General features: G+C 51.0%; 1 protein-coding gene across 1 annotated transcript in view; it reads left to right on the forward strand.

Moving 5' to 3' along the window:
- Window positions 1-14,517, forward strand: part of SDK1 (sidekick cell adhesion molecule 1) — a 308,508-nt gene that overhangs the window by 224,816 nt on the left and 69,175 nt on the right. The window contains exons 18-19 of the mRNA XM_036225179.1: window positions 11,018-11,133; window positions 12,847-13,039. Of these exons, the coding sequence (XP_036081072.1) occupies window positions 11,018-11,133; window positions 12,847-13,039 (309 nt within the window). The remainder of the gene's footprint in view (window positions 1-11,017; window positions 11,134-12,846; window positions 13,040-14,517) is intronic.

Below are 14,517 nucleotides of genomic sequence, written 5' to 3' on the forward strand. Positions count from 1 at the left end.
TCAGGAGAAGTCCCTGCCGGATGTAGCGTCGAGCTCTACAGGCGGTAAATGGCAGTGGACACTCCGGGCAGAAAAGGTAGAGAAGAGGCTTGTGGGGACGGGAGCGGGCTTCCTGACAGCAGTTAATTGGGCTCTAGATAGAATGACCTGGACGTGGTTCCATAGTGTAGTGGTTCCCACGTCTGCTTCACACGCAGAAGGTCCTGGGTTCGCACCCCAGGGGAGCCACAGTCCATGGTCTACGGCCACGCCAGCCTGAACAAGCCCAATGTCCGATCTCGGAAGCTAAGCCGGGTCGGGCCTGGTTAGTACTTGGATGGGAGACCACCCAGGAAGACCAGGTGCTATGGGCATAAATAATAATAAATGATAAAAAAGAGAGAGAGAGAGAGAGAGAGAATGAGAGTGATAACCCAGGGAGGGAGGGAAGGGCGTGGGGAGGAGGCTGGGAGGAAAGAGCAAGTAAGCAGGGGAAACTCTGAGCAGCGCTCCTCACAGTCTGGTCCCGGCCCAGCGGCATCGGCTCGCCCGTCGGAAGCTCCCGGGCACGGCCCGGCCCCGCCACCCCGGGGCCCTGCAGCCGGGGCCTGCCCCGTGTTGCAACGGACCCCTCCCCGCGCGGTGGAGACGCACAGGACGTGCAAGGCCAGCACGTATGCGGGAAGCGTCGGCCCCCGGCGCCTCTCGCAGCAAACCTCGGCTGTGCTTTCGGAAATGCCGCTGCTTGGGTCAGAGGCCACAGGCTGCTTGAAGGTGAGGGTCACGCCTTTTCTGAAAAGGAAGGAGGATCTCGGCAATGGCCAGCTGACGACTGAGGCGGCGTGAGCTGCGGGGACCAGAGCCCGGCCGTGGGGGCCCAGCGGTGCGTGGAGGAGACCTGGGCCTCCCGGCGGCTTCTCGCTCATATTTCTGTCTCCGGTGTTCAGAAGAAAGCAAGGCTAGGGTGGCCACGCCGAACAGCCTGGTCGTATTTCAGCAAAAGTTCCCTGCTGGTTTCGATCGGTTTCCCCGTCAGGGCTCATGGGATTTGTGTAGGAGCGGTAGGTCCCTGACAAGAGATGGGTTTCCTCTCTGAAAAGATGGGAAGAACACGTTCAACGGAAACTGCTGAAAAATGAGAGGCGGAGGGGAAATACGCAGATGAAGCTATAAAACACCCTCTCGAGGCCAGACTGCGGACTCTGCCGCAAAGGAGGAATGGGGGAAATACGGCTCTACGATCTCCGGAGAGGGTCCCCAGACGCACCTCTGGTCATGCAGAGCAAGCCACATCCTCCCAATCTCATCTCCCTCGGGGGAGGCTGCCGAGTCGATAGGTCTAAATGCCATATTCGTTCCGTAGCGTGGTTTCCACTCACTCGTTTATTCGCTTATTAATTCATTGGATAAGCACTCGTAGGGCTGAGATGGAGGAATGTGGGTGGGTGACAAGATAACGAGAGGATTCCCGGGGCTCAGCCGTGCCCAGAGAGTGCGGCTCGCGTGACTGACCACCACTCGCAGGCTGGCCTCAGCTGCGAAACTCATCATTCTCCCAGGCCTTTCTTCGTCACATCACTGTCAGCAACTTAAAAGGGATGGAGATGGCGTGCCTTTCAACTACGCAGGTGTCACAGCTGAGAGGGGTAATTCGTACATTCCGTCCCGGAGTCAGAAATAAAAAATAAACTGCTCTGTTAGAGTGATGGTTGAAATCAAGTTGAAACATAAAAGGGACCAGCCAAGATGCTACATCCAGGTGCGTACAAGCGGTCACGTGACAGCAGGATGGGGAGCCGGCGGTTACCATGGAGAGGCTTGCGGCGAGGATTCCGGTCAGGACGGCGGTGCAGGTGGACGCTGTGCTGCCTCCTCTCGTGACCACATTAAAATCACAGCTGCACTACGGAACAGCCCTCACTGGGAAGTGTAGCTGAACAGAAGTCCTGCAACTGGGGGCACATGGAAGAGGCCACCTCGAGACTGGTAGGAGGAGTGGCGATGTGGAACGGGCTGGTCCCACACCACAGGTGGCAGCCGAGAATCTGGAGGGACATCTCGGCCGCAGAGGTCCCCTAAAGAGTGAGGGGTCTGGCCCCACACCAGGCTCCCCAGCCCAGGGTTCTACTGCTGGGAAGAGAAGTCCCCACAACGTCTGGCCATGAAAACCGGCTGGGGGGTGGTGACTGAGTGACATGGAGGGCTGCGGGAGTCGCAGACCTTCCTCTTAAAAGGCCCACGCGGACTTACTCAGTGACAGACTCGCTTGCTCTGGCTCCAGCATTGGGGCAGCAGCTCTAACGGTGCCAGCGACACACAGGGAGGGGCTGAGCTGTATGGCCTCGGGGGAGGTCTGAAGGGGTGGCTTACCAGACGGAAGTGCTGGTGAAGGGCGTGGTTCTTGTGTTGGGCCCACCCCCTCCCAGCGAGCAGGTGCCGGCCACCGCCGTATTGAATGTCCCTTGACCTGGCTGACACGTTCTCCCTGGTGACTCCCTGAGACCCCACCCCTCCCAGTGTGCAGGCCACCCAAGCTACACTGAGGCCCAGCCCCGGGGCCTCGCCATGAGGGGTTCTGGGGAACTAGGGGCTCCTTGGAGGAGGATAATTGAGTAGGCAGCGCTCTGTAATCCTGCGGTATGGGGAACAGACAAGAAACAAGGTGTATATTTGGCCTGCAGGAGTAAAGCCTAGCTGGACAGTTTGTGATTTTCAAATAATCTGACAGCTCCATGTGCAAGGAACAGTTTACCCAGGAGGCAGACGGGCATCGGCGGGCAGGAGTTTTGGAAGGAAAGGTTTTGGTTTGATGCAAGGAGAATCCCTTGCACAGAGTGGGGCAGAACCGTACCCCGGCATCATGCGCTGGACCACTCACATGGCCTTTGCCTCTCCGCAATGTCACAGGAGAAGCGTTCTTTACCAAAACCCCGGTTGTCATGGCATCATTGAACGGAACCATGATGTCGAGTTGAGTGGGTGCGTTTTTAAAAATACACTGGATTCGAGGTATTTCTTTCCACTGCAGTGGTCGTTCCTGTTGTTGATTTCCGTATCTTCCCAGTTTTGGCCACGGGAGACTCTTCACGGTGGTGTGGGGGTCTTTCCGACAAGCCCTCCCTGGCGTTCGGCAGCTTCGTTGCTTTTAGGAGTGACAGAATTTTCCAGGCTCATCTTATCTATCGACCTACTTCTGACCTAGAATCACCCAATTATCCAAGAAAGCCTGTTTATTTTTATGCTTCCGTGGAGGTTCTTATTTCTAGGACTTTTTGCAAGAAATTCTTCTTCTTAATGATGAAATCATCACACTGCCAATTCAAACTTAGAGTCCCGACTTGGCTGAAAATCTCAATTCCCAATGAGATCAATATAATACTTATATATAGAAATATGATAGAACTAAAGCCAAAAGTCGGCTGTACATTTTACTGTAAGCACAAAGACAACAGCAGAAACCAGACCAGAGAACGGTCTGAAGCTGTTCTCAACGGTGGTGGCGGTAGTGGCGGTCGGTGTTAGGTTTGGTATTTTCAGGCCATCGTGTTGCAAGATAAAACAAATCAGTATTAAGTTTTAAAAAGCATCATTGGTCGTTTTGGGGAAATGCTAGGGAAGCTGATTTGTGTAAACTTCCCAATCACAAATCTCAAGTTGCTAATGAGAAACTTGACCTTGATTGGAGAAGGTGATGTTTTTAGTACTTGGTTTTGTTCTCAATTTGGCACCGTTCAGACCCCAGCAAAGCTTCCACTGCGGGTTGATGGGTACGGACGTCACCAAGTGCACGTGATGCGAAGCATTTCCCTGACTCCCTCAACAGAAATTCTTTCGTCTAAAGTGATACATGTTTGGTTTTTTTTACAAAGCAAAAACCAGGTGAGACTATGTGGTTTGGATTTTGTTAGACTCATCATTCCGATGATGTCATTTAATGAGGAGTCCAGGTCCACAGGCCACCTCTTACAGAGAAATGCTCTGTGAATAAAGCAGTGGGCTTCTAGAATTTGCTATGACTTCTTTATAGCTTTCTGTTGGCATTGGCCTACAAGACTTATAAATGTGTGTCTCTAGAATCTGTTCATTCCCAAGTGTCCACTTCAGCCTTAGGAGCTTGTCCGATGTGTGGCATTTCGTGGACCCCTGTCCAGATCCGTTGCTCTGGGTGACACACCCATCCCCATTGTTGGCTCCTGGCTCACGGCTGTGACCTTCCTGGGAACTGCCCACTGCCAAGGAAACGCCCCTCCCACAGCCAGCCTGTGGCTAATGCCTGGCTGCTGTGGGCATGGAAAAGCCCAGCCCCCCGGCCTCACCGCGGGACAACTCAAAGGGCCACCCCTGCTCGCACTCCCTGTGGGACCAGCCTCGCTGGCTGCCATCTTGCAGAAGCCTCTGCCCAGCCGCGGCCCGCCGCTGCCTTGCTGGTGTACCTGTGGGGCGCCCGGGAGGCTGATGCACAGGGCTCTTTGTGGCCAGAGTCCGTCTCCAGGCTCTGTTGTCTTTTGTCTTGTCTTCATCGTAGCAACGTCCCAAGCATTTCTCTCGAGGGAGGCCAACCGCTGCTGCCTCCCCGGGGGCCACTCGGCCATAGTCACACCCTGAATGATCTTCTGGGCTTAGTTTGTCTGTGGGTCGTTGATGCGTCACCTGTGCCGCCTCCACGAGTGTTATTTGGAAGCCGTCCCCATCCCGCCCCCGGGCTTGGCTGGTCCCAGACGTGTGGCCGACAGCCCTCGCCCCGCTGGCCATGCTGAGCGGCTGCGGCACGGGGGGCGAGCTGGCCTTCCGCTGCTGGCCTTCCGCTGCGACGCGCCTGACCTTGTCTGGGCGCCCCGTGCTCTGCCCAACGCAGCTGCCACCAGGCTCATGAGCTCTGGTCCTTCGCGCTTTGTACCTGAGGGCGGTTTTCCCGCATTCACCCTGTTTCTGCGTGAGGTCGCCGCTTGGGGACAGGGGCTGGCATACTTGCCTGGCCTCGTCACGCCCTCTGAGTCCTCTTCCGTCAGACAGTACCTCAGGGTGGAGGAGGGGTGTGGAGGGGACGGCCGAGCCAAGGTCGTCCTCGTCGTCCCTGCGCAGGGAGCTCCTCTGCCATCTGACCCGGTGAACCCCATGACGCCCGTCAACCAGAGGCATCCGTTAACGCTGGCGACGCGAGTCTCTGCAAATATAAAGCGCTAACAGTGCTGGTGTACTTTTAAAAACTACAGCTTTAACTGCAAAGTACGTGACGTGCGCTGGCTACAGGACTCAGGGCTTCGGAAATCAACTTGTCACACCGTCTTAAGAATGCTGTCAGATCAAGTGGGTCGAAAAATTCAAAACATGAAGCATGTGATAGGCAATATGGACACAGTCATATTTATCTGATTGAAGAATTAAGGGTCTGAAAAATTCATGATAAATATTATGTTCAGCCTGACCCAGAATATTTCAAAAGTTAATATTTTGAAGCTATAAAACTCTTTTGTTCTCTTTAATGAGTTCATGTAATTATGTAGCTGATTATTTTAGAACATTCTTTAATTTCTAGAAAGAATGATTCGTTTTGAAATTCTACAGATTCAGATCTTGCGAATTTACATCACTAGCCAGGAATAAAGAAAGGGAAGGAAAGCAAGAAAGGAATTTTAAGTCATTTATATTTTATTGGGCATCAGCTAATACCAGAAAATGATCATGAACCTAATTACACGTGTCCTCTTATGCGACCAGGTGAGAAAACTAGAAGTTAATCGAAAAAGAAAAAAAAAATGCTCAGCACCCTAAACAACAACGGAAATCCCTGGCGATGAGACGCTGCGGCTCCGGAGAAGGCCGGGTGTCAGGGAAGCCGCCGGCCGCAGAAGCGGTACGAAAAGTCGACAGGACGAGTCACGTGCAGGGTTTTGGTTTTTAAACGGACTTTGTTTTCACAGCAGGTTTACGTCCGCAGCGAGTGGTTTCCCGTAGACCCGCCGCCCCGGCCTCCCCCGTCAGGTGGGGTTCACTGTCACCCCGTGTCCGTAGCTGACGCTCGGGCTTGTTCTTGGTGGCGTACATTCTGCGGTTCGCATGAAGTGTAATGGCTCGTGTCCACCGTCAGCAGGTCCCTCGGAGGAGTCCCCCTCTGAGGGCCCCCGGTGCTCCGCCTGTCCCCGCCCCGGCCCCCCCGGTCCTTTGCTGCCTTCGTACTTCCGCCTCCTCCAGAGTGTCGCGTGGCCGGCACCCCGAGGCGCCCGCGTGGCCTTTCCCCCCGGCTCCCTCCGCGCCGACCCGCGGGGCGTCCGCGCGGTGTCCACACGTGACGTCTGCAGGCCCGTTAGAGGGGCAGGGGGCCGCGGCGCCCCCCCGTGACGACCGGCGGTGTCAGGCCCTCCAGCCCCTGGGCCACCTGGCGGGGGCCCGCTCTGCCCCGCGGCGCCAGCTCCTCGCCGCCCCAAGGAGCCGGCTTCGGGGCAGAGAAATGGCCATCGCCTTGTCCCGGCAGAAACGTGTCCGTAACGGACGAAACTCCCGCATCCAAAACCGTCCTGCGCTTTCCTCTTCGCGGGCCCCACCCGTCCGGTGCCCGCCGGAGCAGCGTGCCCCCGCCGTGAGGATCGAGACAGCATCCGTGGGCTGAGGATCTGTCGCCGACGCCTTGGGGTCTGTGCTGGGGGAAGCATAGTGGAAAAGGGTGTTTTTCAGTGACGAAAGCACAAGAGCAGGACCCCTGTCGCTCTACCTCTCCAAGGCCCGCAGCAAGGGCACGGACAGCTGACCCCCGAAATGCTGGTCGTGCGGGGAGACTCTTCCTGTGGGCCTTGTTTGGAGCAGCGGGAGGCCAGGACTTCCTGCGAAGGCCCCGTGTGGGGGCGGAGGCCAGCGCCGCAGGCCACCGCGCCGGGCAGAGCGGCTGGTCCCCCGCCGGGCCCTTGGCCCGTCCCAGAAGGAGAGGAATGACGAACCGTCCCCAACCCAGAGCTTCCAGCCGCAGCGGCTGCCTTATTGGAAACGCCGTCAAGGAGGACTCGGTGGCTGCAGGTCTTTTTCTCACTTCAGGGAAATTTTAATTCCATTGTCCACAAATTTATGAGTCACTTCTGATGACAATAATTAGGACAAAGAGAAGAGGGCTGAGAAGACTTGGCGGTTTTAATAAGGCCCGGGGCGGGGGGCGGGAGCAAGGGATCCGAGGGTTTAGAACCCGTGTCCTGTGACTTTGGGGGTGACGGGAGGAGGGCGCCGGCAGAGCGACCCCCACATCTGTCTCCGGGTTCCCTGCAACTTCAGGGAACGAGAAGGGGGTCCATTGTTGTGTGTGCTATGAGGTGGGGGTCCGGATTGCTTGTTTTTTTTGTTTGTTTTTTTTTTGCCTGTGGATGTCCGTGTTTCCTCGTGCCATTTGCGGAACAGACGGACTTTTCCCCACAGGCTCGCCTTCGGCTTTCCTCAAAGACCAGCCGGCACGCGCACGAGCCACTTCTGGGCTCTGTGTCCTCGAGCGACGTGTTCGTCCTCTATCCAGGGGCACGCGCCATTAATCACTGTGGATTTACAGTTAGTGTTGGTAGCGTGTAGTGACGATTGTCCAATTCTGTTCTTCTTTTCCATAATTGTTTTGGCTATTCTAATAATTCCTTCGCTTTTCCCTGTAAATTCTAAAGTCAACTTTCCAATTTCTAAAAAGTCCCAACTGCGGTGTTAATTGGGATTTCATGCCGTCTCTGGACCAGCGCGGGGAGAATCAACGTTTCCATTATGTCGTCTTCCAATCCGTTACTATGATAAGACTGTTTTCTGGGGCCTCAGGTTGCCGTGGTCAGTGTCTTATGGTTGTTAACACACAAATCTCGCCTATGGCTTTTAAATTTATATCTAGTTTATGTTTTAATTGCTATTTTAAGTGGTATTGACTTTTTAATTCCAATTTCCAATTGCTCGGCGCTCATGTTTAGAAAAATAATTAACTTTCGTATTTCGATCTTGTGTCACGTGATCTTACCAGCTGCAGTTCTAGGAGTTCTTATTTTGACTCGAGAATTTTTTTTATAGACAATCGTATCGTCTGCGAATAGAGAGAAGTGAGCTTTTCCCCCTTTTTAATCTTTATGCCTTTTATGCCTCTTCCTTGCGTTACCGCTCTGGCTCGCACTTCCAGCATAAAAATGTTCAGGAAGACGCGTTTGCTTTATTCCCGATCTCAGGGCGAAAGCATTCACGCTTTCATCTTAAATAAGATGTTAGTCGTAGTGTTTTAAAGATGCCCTTTATCGAGTGTACAAAGTTCCTTGTTTTCCTACTTTGCTGAGAGGTTTTTGTTTTTTGGTTTTTTAATCACTGTTGGATATTGAATTGTGTCCAGTGCTTTTTCTAAATCTATTAAGATGATCATATTTTTTTCTTATTCAGTTAATATGACAAATTACTCCAGCTCATATTTTAACTAGGCTTGCATTTATATGATAAACCCCACTTGATCAGGATAAGGTGTGATTTTCATATTTTGCCCAATTTGACTTTCTAATATTTTATTGAGGATCTCTGCACCTGTGTTTGCGCGGGATTTGGGTCTGTAGGTTTCTTTATGTGTCTTTTTCTGATTTGGCGTCACGGTGATGCTTTCGAATGGTTTTTATTCCTTCTTCAGCTGCCGGGTAGAATTCGCCAGTGAGCCGATGGGCTTAGAGTTTTCTTTGTTGGAAGGCTTTAATCATGTATTCAGATATTTAATAGCTGTAGAACTACTCAGATCATTTATTCCTTCTTGAGTGGATTTTGGAAGTGTGTTTTCTAAAGAATTTTTCCATTTCATCTAAATTATTGAATTTTTTAGCATAAAGATGTTTAAAATATTCTCTACTTTTCATATCAGTTGGATTTGTAGAGGTGCCCTGTGATGTTGGTGATATTGGTAATCTGTGATTTCTCATTTATTCCTGATAAGTCTGGCTAGACGGTCATTGATCTTTTAAGAGAACCGGCTTTTATTTTCATCGGTTTTCTCTATTTTCTGTTTTCATTTTATTAATTTATGCTCTTTTTCTTTACATTCTCCTTCTACCAACATGTTTTTGGTTTAATTAACTGTTATAGAGTCTTAAGGTAGAAGCTTAGATTCCAATATAAACACTTAAATGCTTTAAATTTCCCCCTAAGACTTCTGCATCCCATAAATTTTGATGTGTTGTGTTTTCATTTTTATTAAACTGAAAATGCTTTCTCATTTTCCATGTGACTTCCTCGTTGACTCGCAGTTATTTTCGGGTATATTGCTTAATTTCCAAATATTGGGGAGGGCGGGTTTCCACCATCTTTCTGTTTTTAATTTCAAGTTTGAAACTGTCAGGGTCATATAATATACATTTTCTAATTTCAATTATTTGAAACCTGTTTAGCTTTTGTTTTGGGCTCAGACTCAGTTTTGGCTAAGTTCCTGTGCACCCGAAAAGAATGTTTGCTCTTGATGGATAGACATGACCTAGGTCAAGGTGCCTGATGGCAGAATTCACGCCTTGTCCATCCTTTCTGATTTTCTTTGTCTCCTTTTTTTCTTTTTCTCTTTTTTTTCTTTTTTTTTTTTTTTTTTTTTTTTTGAGAAAGGAGTATTGAAGTCCCCAAGTATAATAGTAGACTTTTCTGGTTTTCCTTTTAGCTTGATCACCTGTGTATTTCGAAGTCTGTTTCGTACACACCGAGGATTGTTTGGTCTTGACGTACAGGTCACTTCGTCATTAGCGAATGTCCCTCTTTGCCTTTGGTTTTATTCCTTTCTAGAACATCTACTGAATCTGATATTGATATAACCTCTCCAGATTTATTTTACTTGGTGTTTTCATAAATATTTTTTCCATTCTCTTTCTTTTAAGCTACTTATGTCTTCATATTTAAAGTAGGATTTTTTTAGATACCGTATAGTTGGGTCCAACCTTTATTGGGATGTATAGACTGTTTACATTTTAACGTAACTACTGATATGAAGGGATTAAAATCCGCCATCTTGCTAATCGTTTCCGATTTATTCCCTCGCTTCTTTCCTCCTTTTCTATCGTTTTTGCCTACCTGCTTTTAGAATTAATTAATATTTTTATATTGACGTGTTTTCCACGCTTACCTTATTGCTGTCTCTTCCCAGACTTCTTTAGTGATTGCTCCGGAGTTTAAAACATGCGTCACTAATCACAGTTCATCTTGACCTAGACCGCGCGTGTAAGGACTTTACCACAGCGACATCCGGCCTCTCGCGCCCGCCGTCTGCGCTCTCGTGGGCCTGTGTTTTATTCTCGCCTGTGTTGCAAGTCCGCAGGAAATGACTGCGGTTCTTGCTCTGAACAGTTATCCCAGGTGTGCCCCTCGCCCCAGACCCGGTCCAGGTGGCCCCGCCTGCAGCCTGGGGCTTCCCAGGGCAGAGGCGGACAGCACATCCTGTCTTGTGTGTTCGTTGCTCCGGAGAAGGGCTCGCCTGTTTCATTATATGTTTCTCCCCTAGACTATAACTTCCTGGAAGGCAAGCCACCCGGCAGGTGTCAGTTGGGCTTGATGGCTGTTCAACAAAAGAAAGAGTGGAAAAATTTTTAAATGGTGGCCCTTGTGACAGACAAACAGAAGTTTAGCCTCCAAATGAATAAGCGGCAATACATATGGGAGGAGGGTGTTTTTTTTTTTTTTCATGTAAAGGATAGTCGGGCTTGAAACACAGTAGCAGTAATGGGGGAGGCGGATTTCTAAATGAAACCGTGTCTGACCCCAAATACTGGGCAATTAAAAAAGCAGTCAGACGCTTTTGTTTGCGTCTCGGGGACCGTAGGGAAGGCTCGCCCCGGGGTGAGGCGATCCCGTCCCCTCTCCGGCCTGTGCCTTAAAGAACTTCGCAGCAGAAAATGAGACTTAGCCGATTCTTTTTCTAAGAAACGCCACTGTCGGCTTCCAGAAGCATTCCTCGCACGTGGGGGTTCTCAGCGCCGTGATGGGCTATGAACCTGGACGCAGCTCAGAGTCCCTCTCTCCCTCCCCTCTGCCCCTCCCGCTCCGGCGCCCCGCGCTGCCCCCTCGGCCGTCCGGGGTGACGCCACAGTGCCCACCGCGCCCCCGCAGAACGTGCGGACGGAAGCTGTGAACTCGACGGCCATCCGCTTCCTGTGGACGCCCCCGCCCCAGCAGTTCGTCAACGGCATCAACCAGGGCTACAAGGTACGTCTGTCACGGCCCCGCGTCCCGGTCCCGTGGGTGGTGAGGGGACCGCCCGGCCCTGGCCGCATCAGGTCGCAGAGCGCGTTGACCAGTTGACCACGCGGGGTCAGTCCCCTGAGGTCACCAAGGGCTAATCACCAGCTACGCTGGCTCAGAAACTCGCCTCATTAGCGTTCAAGAGGATGGTTCACACGTAACAGCAGTTTCTCGCGGGAAAGGCCGTTCGTTGTAAACTCACCCGTGGGAGACCCGTCTCGGGTGATCGTAACCGGGCTCTGCACGAGCCCCTGCTTCCCGGTAGGAGCCCCTCCAGGAAGCCGGCGCGGGGTGCAGCGGAGCGACACTGCCAACAGCTAAGGGCATCATGCCCCTCCGCCCTCGGGGTCCTGCTGGCAGAGCCGAGACCCGGGTGACGCCGGGCGCCGCCCTGGGCGGGAGCAGAGACACAGACACCCCACCGTCCCCGTCCACCTGTCCTTCGTATGTGTTGGGGTGCAGCATCCCAAAGCGCAGTCTCTCTCACCTTTTGATCAGCTGCTCCTGGTTGCACCTGGAGCCCTCTACCCCCGGCAGAGCTGCCAGGTAAACCCGGCCCAGCTCCCCGGAGAAGGGCCCCGTGCCGTCGGCCCACGGCCCGCCGGCTTCAGATCCGCAGAGCAGCGTCTCTCAGACACACAGTCCATTTATTTTTCCATTTGGATTCAATTGACAGAAGCACTTGTTGTTTTGCTAGAAAGGCAAACGCAGCTGAAAATCGCCCTGCCTCTTCCTTCCCCCCAGAAGTTATCTACAGTCAGAAGCCTTTTTGAAAGAAAGTCGTATTGATCAACCAAGGCGATTTCGCCTTCTCGACAACTGTCAGGTCTTATTGGCAAGACCGGAGCGTCCTTTCCATGGCGTGGTTGTCGGTTTGATCCATATGAATGTGTTTCGTGCCCCGTAGCATGTCAGCGCTCAGCCCTAATTAACCCTGGAGGTGCCGTGTGGCAGACGGCTTCAACGTCACACTCACCTGTGATGCCACAAAACGTTAGGACAGCTTCTCCTGGAACATGCAGACATTACTACACAGTCGTAAAGTGAAAAACAAGGGACTGTAAGCTGACGAGGTCCTTGCAGTCTGTGAGGTCAACCGAGGGTTGCCTCACCTAAAAAAATAAAAAATAAATAAAAAATAAATTGTAATCAATCTCCTAAAATCCTTTTCGGAAAACTTGTGTGATGTAGAGGATGAATAATTACGCTCGTTCCCACCGAGTCAGGGCCTTCTTTCCTGAGTCAGCGTAGGTGCCTACCTAGAAAAATGTCTGTATTTATGTTTCATTGTACTGATTCAGTCAAATAACAGATGTTGTCTTTATTCTTTACTGTTAAAAAATAAATATGCTCTGTAACGTAAGTGAAGAGAAGGCGAAGGTTTGAGGAATGACTGTTACAATATGAGTTAGAGTAGATATTTTATTTACATATACGTGTATAAAATATACATAAATATACATATTTGTATGCAATAGTCCATGAGGTATCTCTTAAACTCAGTGTTTCTCGGTAAGGTTATAAATGTAGGATTTGTGGAGTTTCTTAATTATGACTTTGCTTTCTTCGAAGACAGAAAATAAATTTCCCTTTAGTTGCAAAGTAAAATTCTGATGCAGACTCGAGACCGAAGACAGGCACTGAAAAATGGCCTCTTTCCCCCCCGCCCCGTCCCAGCTTCTGGCGTGGCCAGCCGACGTCCCCGAGGCTGTCACTGTCGTCACCATCGCTCCGGATTTCCACGGGGTCCACCACGGGTACATCACCAACCTGAAGAAGTTCACGGCCTACTTCACGTCGGTGCTGTGCTTCACCACGCCGGGGGACGGCCCCCCGAGCTCGCCCCAGCTCGTACGGACGCACGAAGACCGTGAGTAGCGCTTGGCCGCGTAGCGTATCCACAGCCACACGTCAGTCGTCAAAGAGGTCTGGGCCGCCGCCCTGTCCGGCACCGGGCGAGAGCGCCCCCGGGCCCTTAGGGTGCTCCGTCGTCTCAGCATGTTTGTGGTCCACTCGGCTTGGGGGAACAAGTCCCTGACGAGAGCTGGTAGCGTTGGGCAGAGGGGGACCGTGGAACGGGGAGGGGGCCTGGCTCCCGGAGCCGTGGGTGTGTCGGCCCTCGGTCTCGCTGGGCTTCTCCCGCCCAGGTTTCCACTTCCGATGCCCTCACCCCCTTTCCGAGGCCCCCCAGGCCCCCGCCCTTGCATCCTGACCCCCACAGGGGCTTTCACCTGAGCCTGGCCCCCTGACTGTCCATATCAGCTGCTCCGCCCTCAGCCAACTGACGCTTCTAGAAAACGTCATCTAATGGCATCAGTCTGAGAAAAGGAGGCAAATGTGCACAAGATTTATCCACAGGGAGGTTGACAGCAATATTGGTAACTGGAAAAAAATGAAAATCATTCAAATGTTCCACAGGAGATAACTGAGGACATTGAGGAATGACAGTATGATAAGTATTTTGTAAAAGTACTTTTAGAAGGAAAAAGATAAAAAGTCCGCAGCCGGGTTGGGGGCCCCTGCTCTGAGCTGGTGGGGTTTGCGTGCGAAGTCGTCTGTACTGCTTCCTGATGGTCCTCATGGCTGTGGGGGGCGTGGTCGTGTTCCGTTTGAATCCTGACTGGCGATCCGTTTCTTCTCGGGTGCGTGTTTGTTTGTTTTGTCATTTTTCCTAGAGACTTATCACCTTCATTGATTTTTTTCTTTTTTGAAGAACTAGCATTATGTTTCATTGATTTTTTCTCTATTGTTTTCCCATTTTTAATTCCATCGATTTCTGCTCTTAACATTTACTTTCTTCTGCTTGCTGTGGGTTTATTTTTCTTTTCTGTCTTTAATTTCTTGAAATAGCACTTGGATTATTGATCTGAGGCCTGGCCTCATTTCTAATGTAAGCATTTTGGTGCTATAAATGTTCCTCTCCACACTGCTTTAGCCTCATCACACATATTTCGATATGGTGTGTTCTGTTTTCATTCAATTTTATGTATTTCTGTTTTCTCTCAGACTTCCTTTTTGACCCATGGGTCATTTAGAAGTTCGCTGTTTAAGTTCCATGTATTGTAGATCTTCCTGTTGTCTTTCTGCTGTTGACTTCCAGTTTGACTACATTATTGGTCAAAGATCACATCTGGTATAATTTCGATTCTTTTAAATGGGTTGACCTTTGTTTTGTGGCCCAGCATATGATCAGTCTTGACAAAGGTTTCGTGAGTGCTTAAAAAAATAATGTTCATGCTGCTGTGGGATCTGCTTTTCAGTTGTAAACTTTATACCCCTCGTCGGCGTTTAGAATTGAAGGAGAAAGTTGATCAAGTTTAGCCTTAACCTTAGGAGACAAAACAATTA

The sequence above is a fragment of the Rousettus aegyptiacus genome, unplaced genomic scaffold, assembly GCF_014176215.1.
Source record: "Rousettus aegyptiacus isolate mRouAeg1 unplaced genomic scaffold, mRouAeg1.p scaffold_m13_p_7, whole genome shotgun sequence".
NCBI classification, from domain to species: domain Eukaryota; kingdom Metazoa; phylum Chordata; class Mammalia; order Chiroptera; family Pteropodidae; genus Rousettus; species Rousettus aegyptiacus.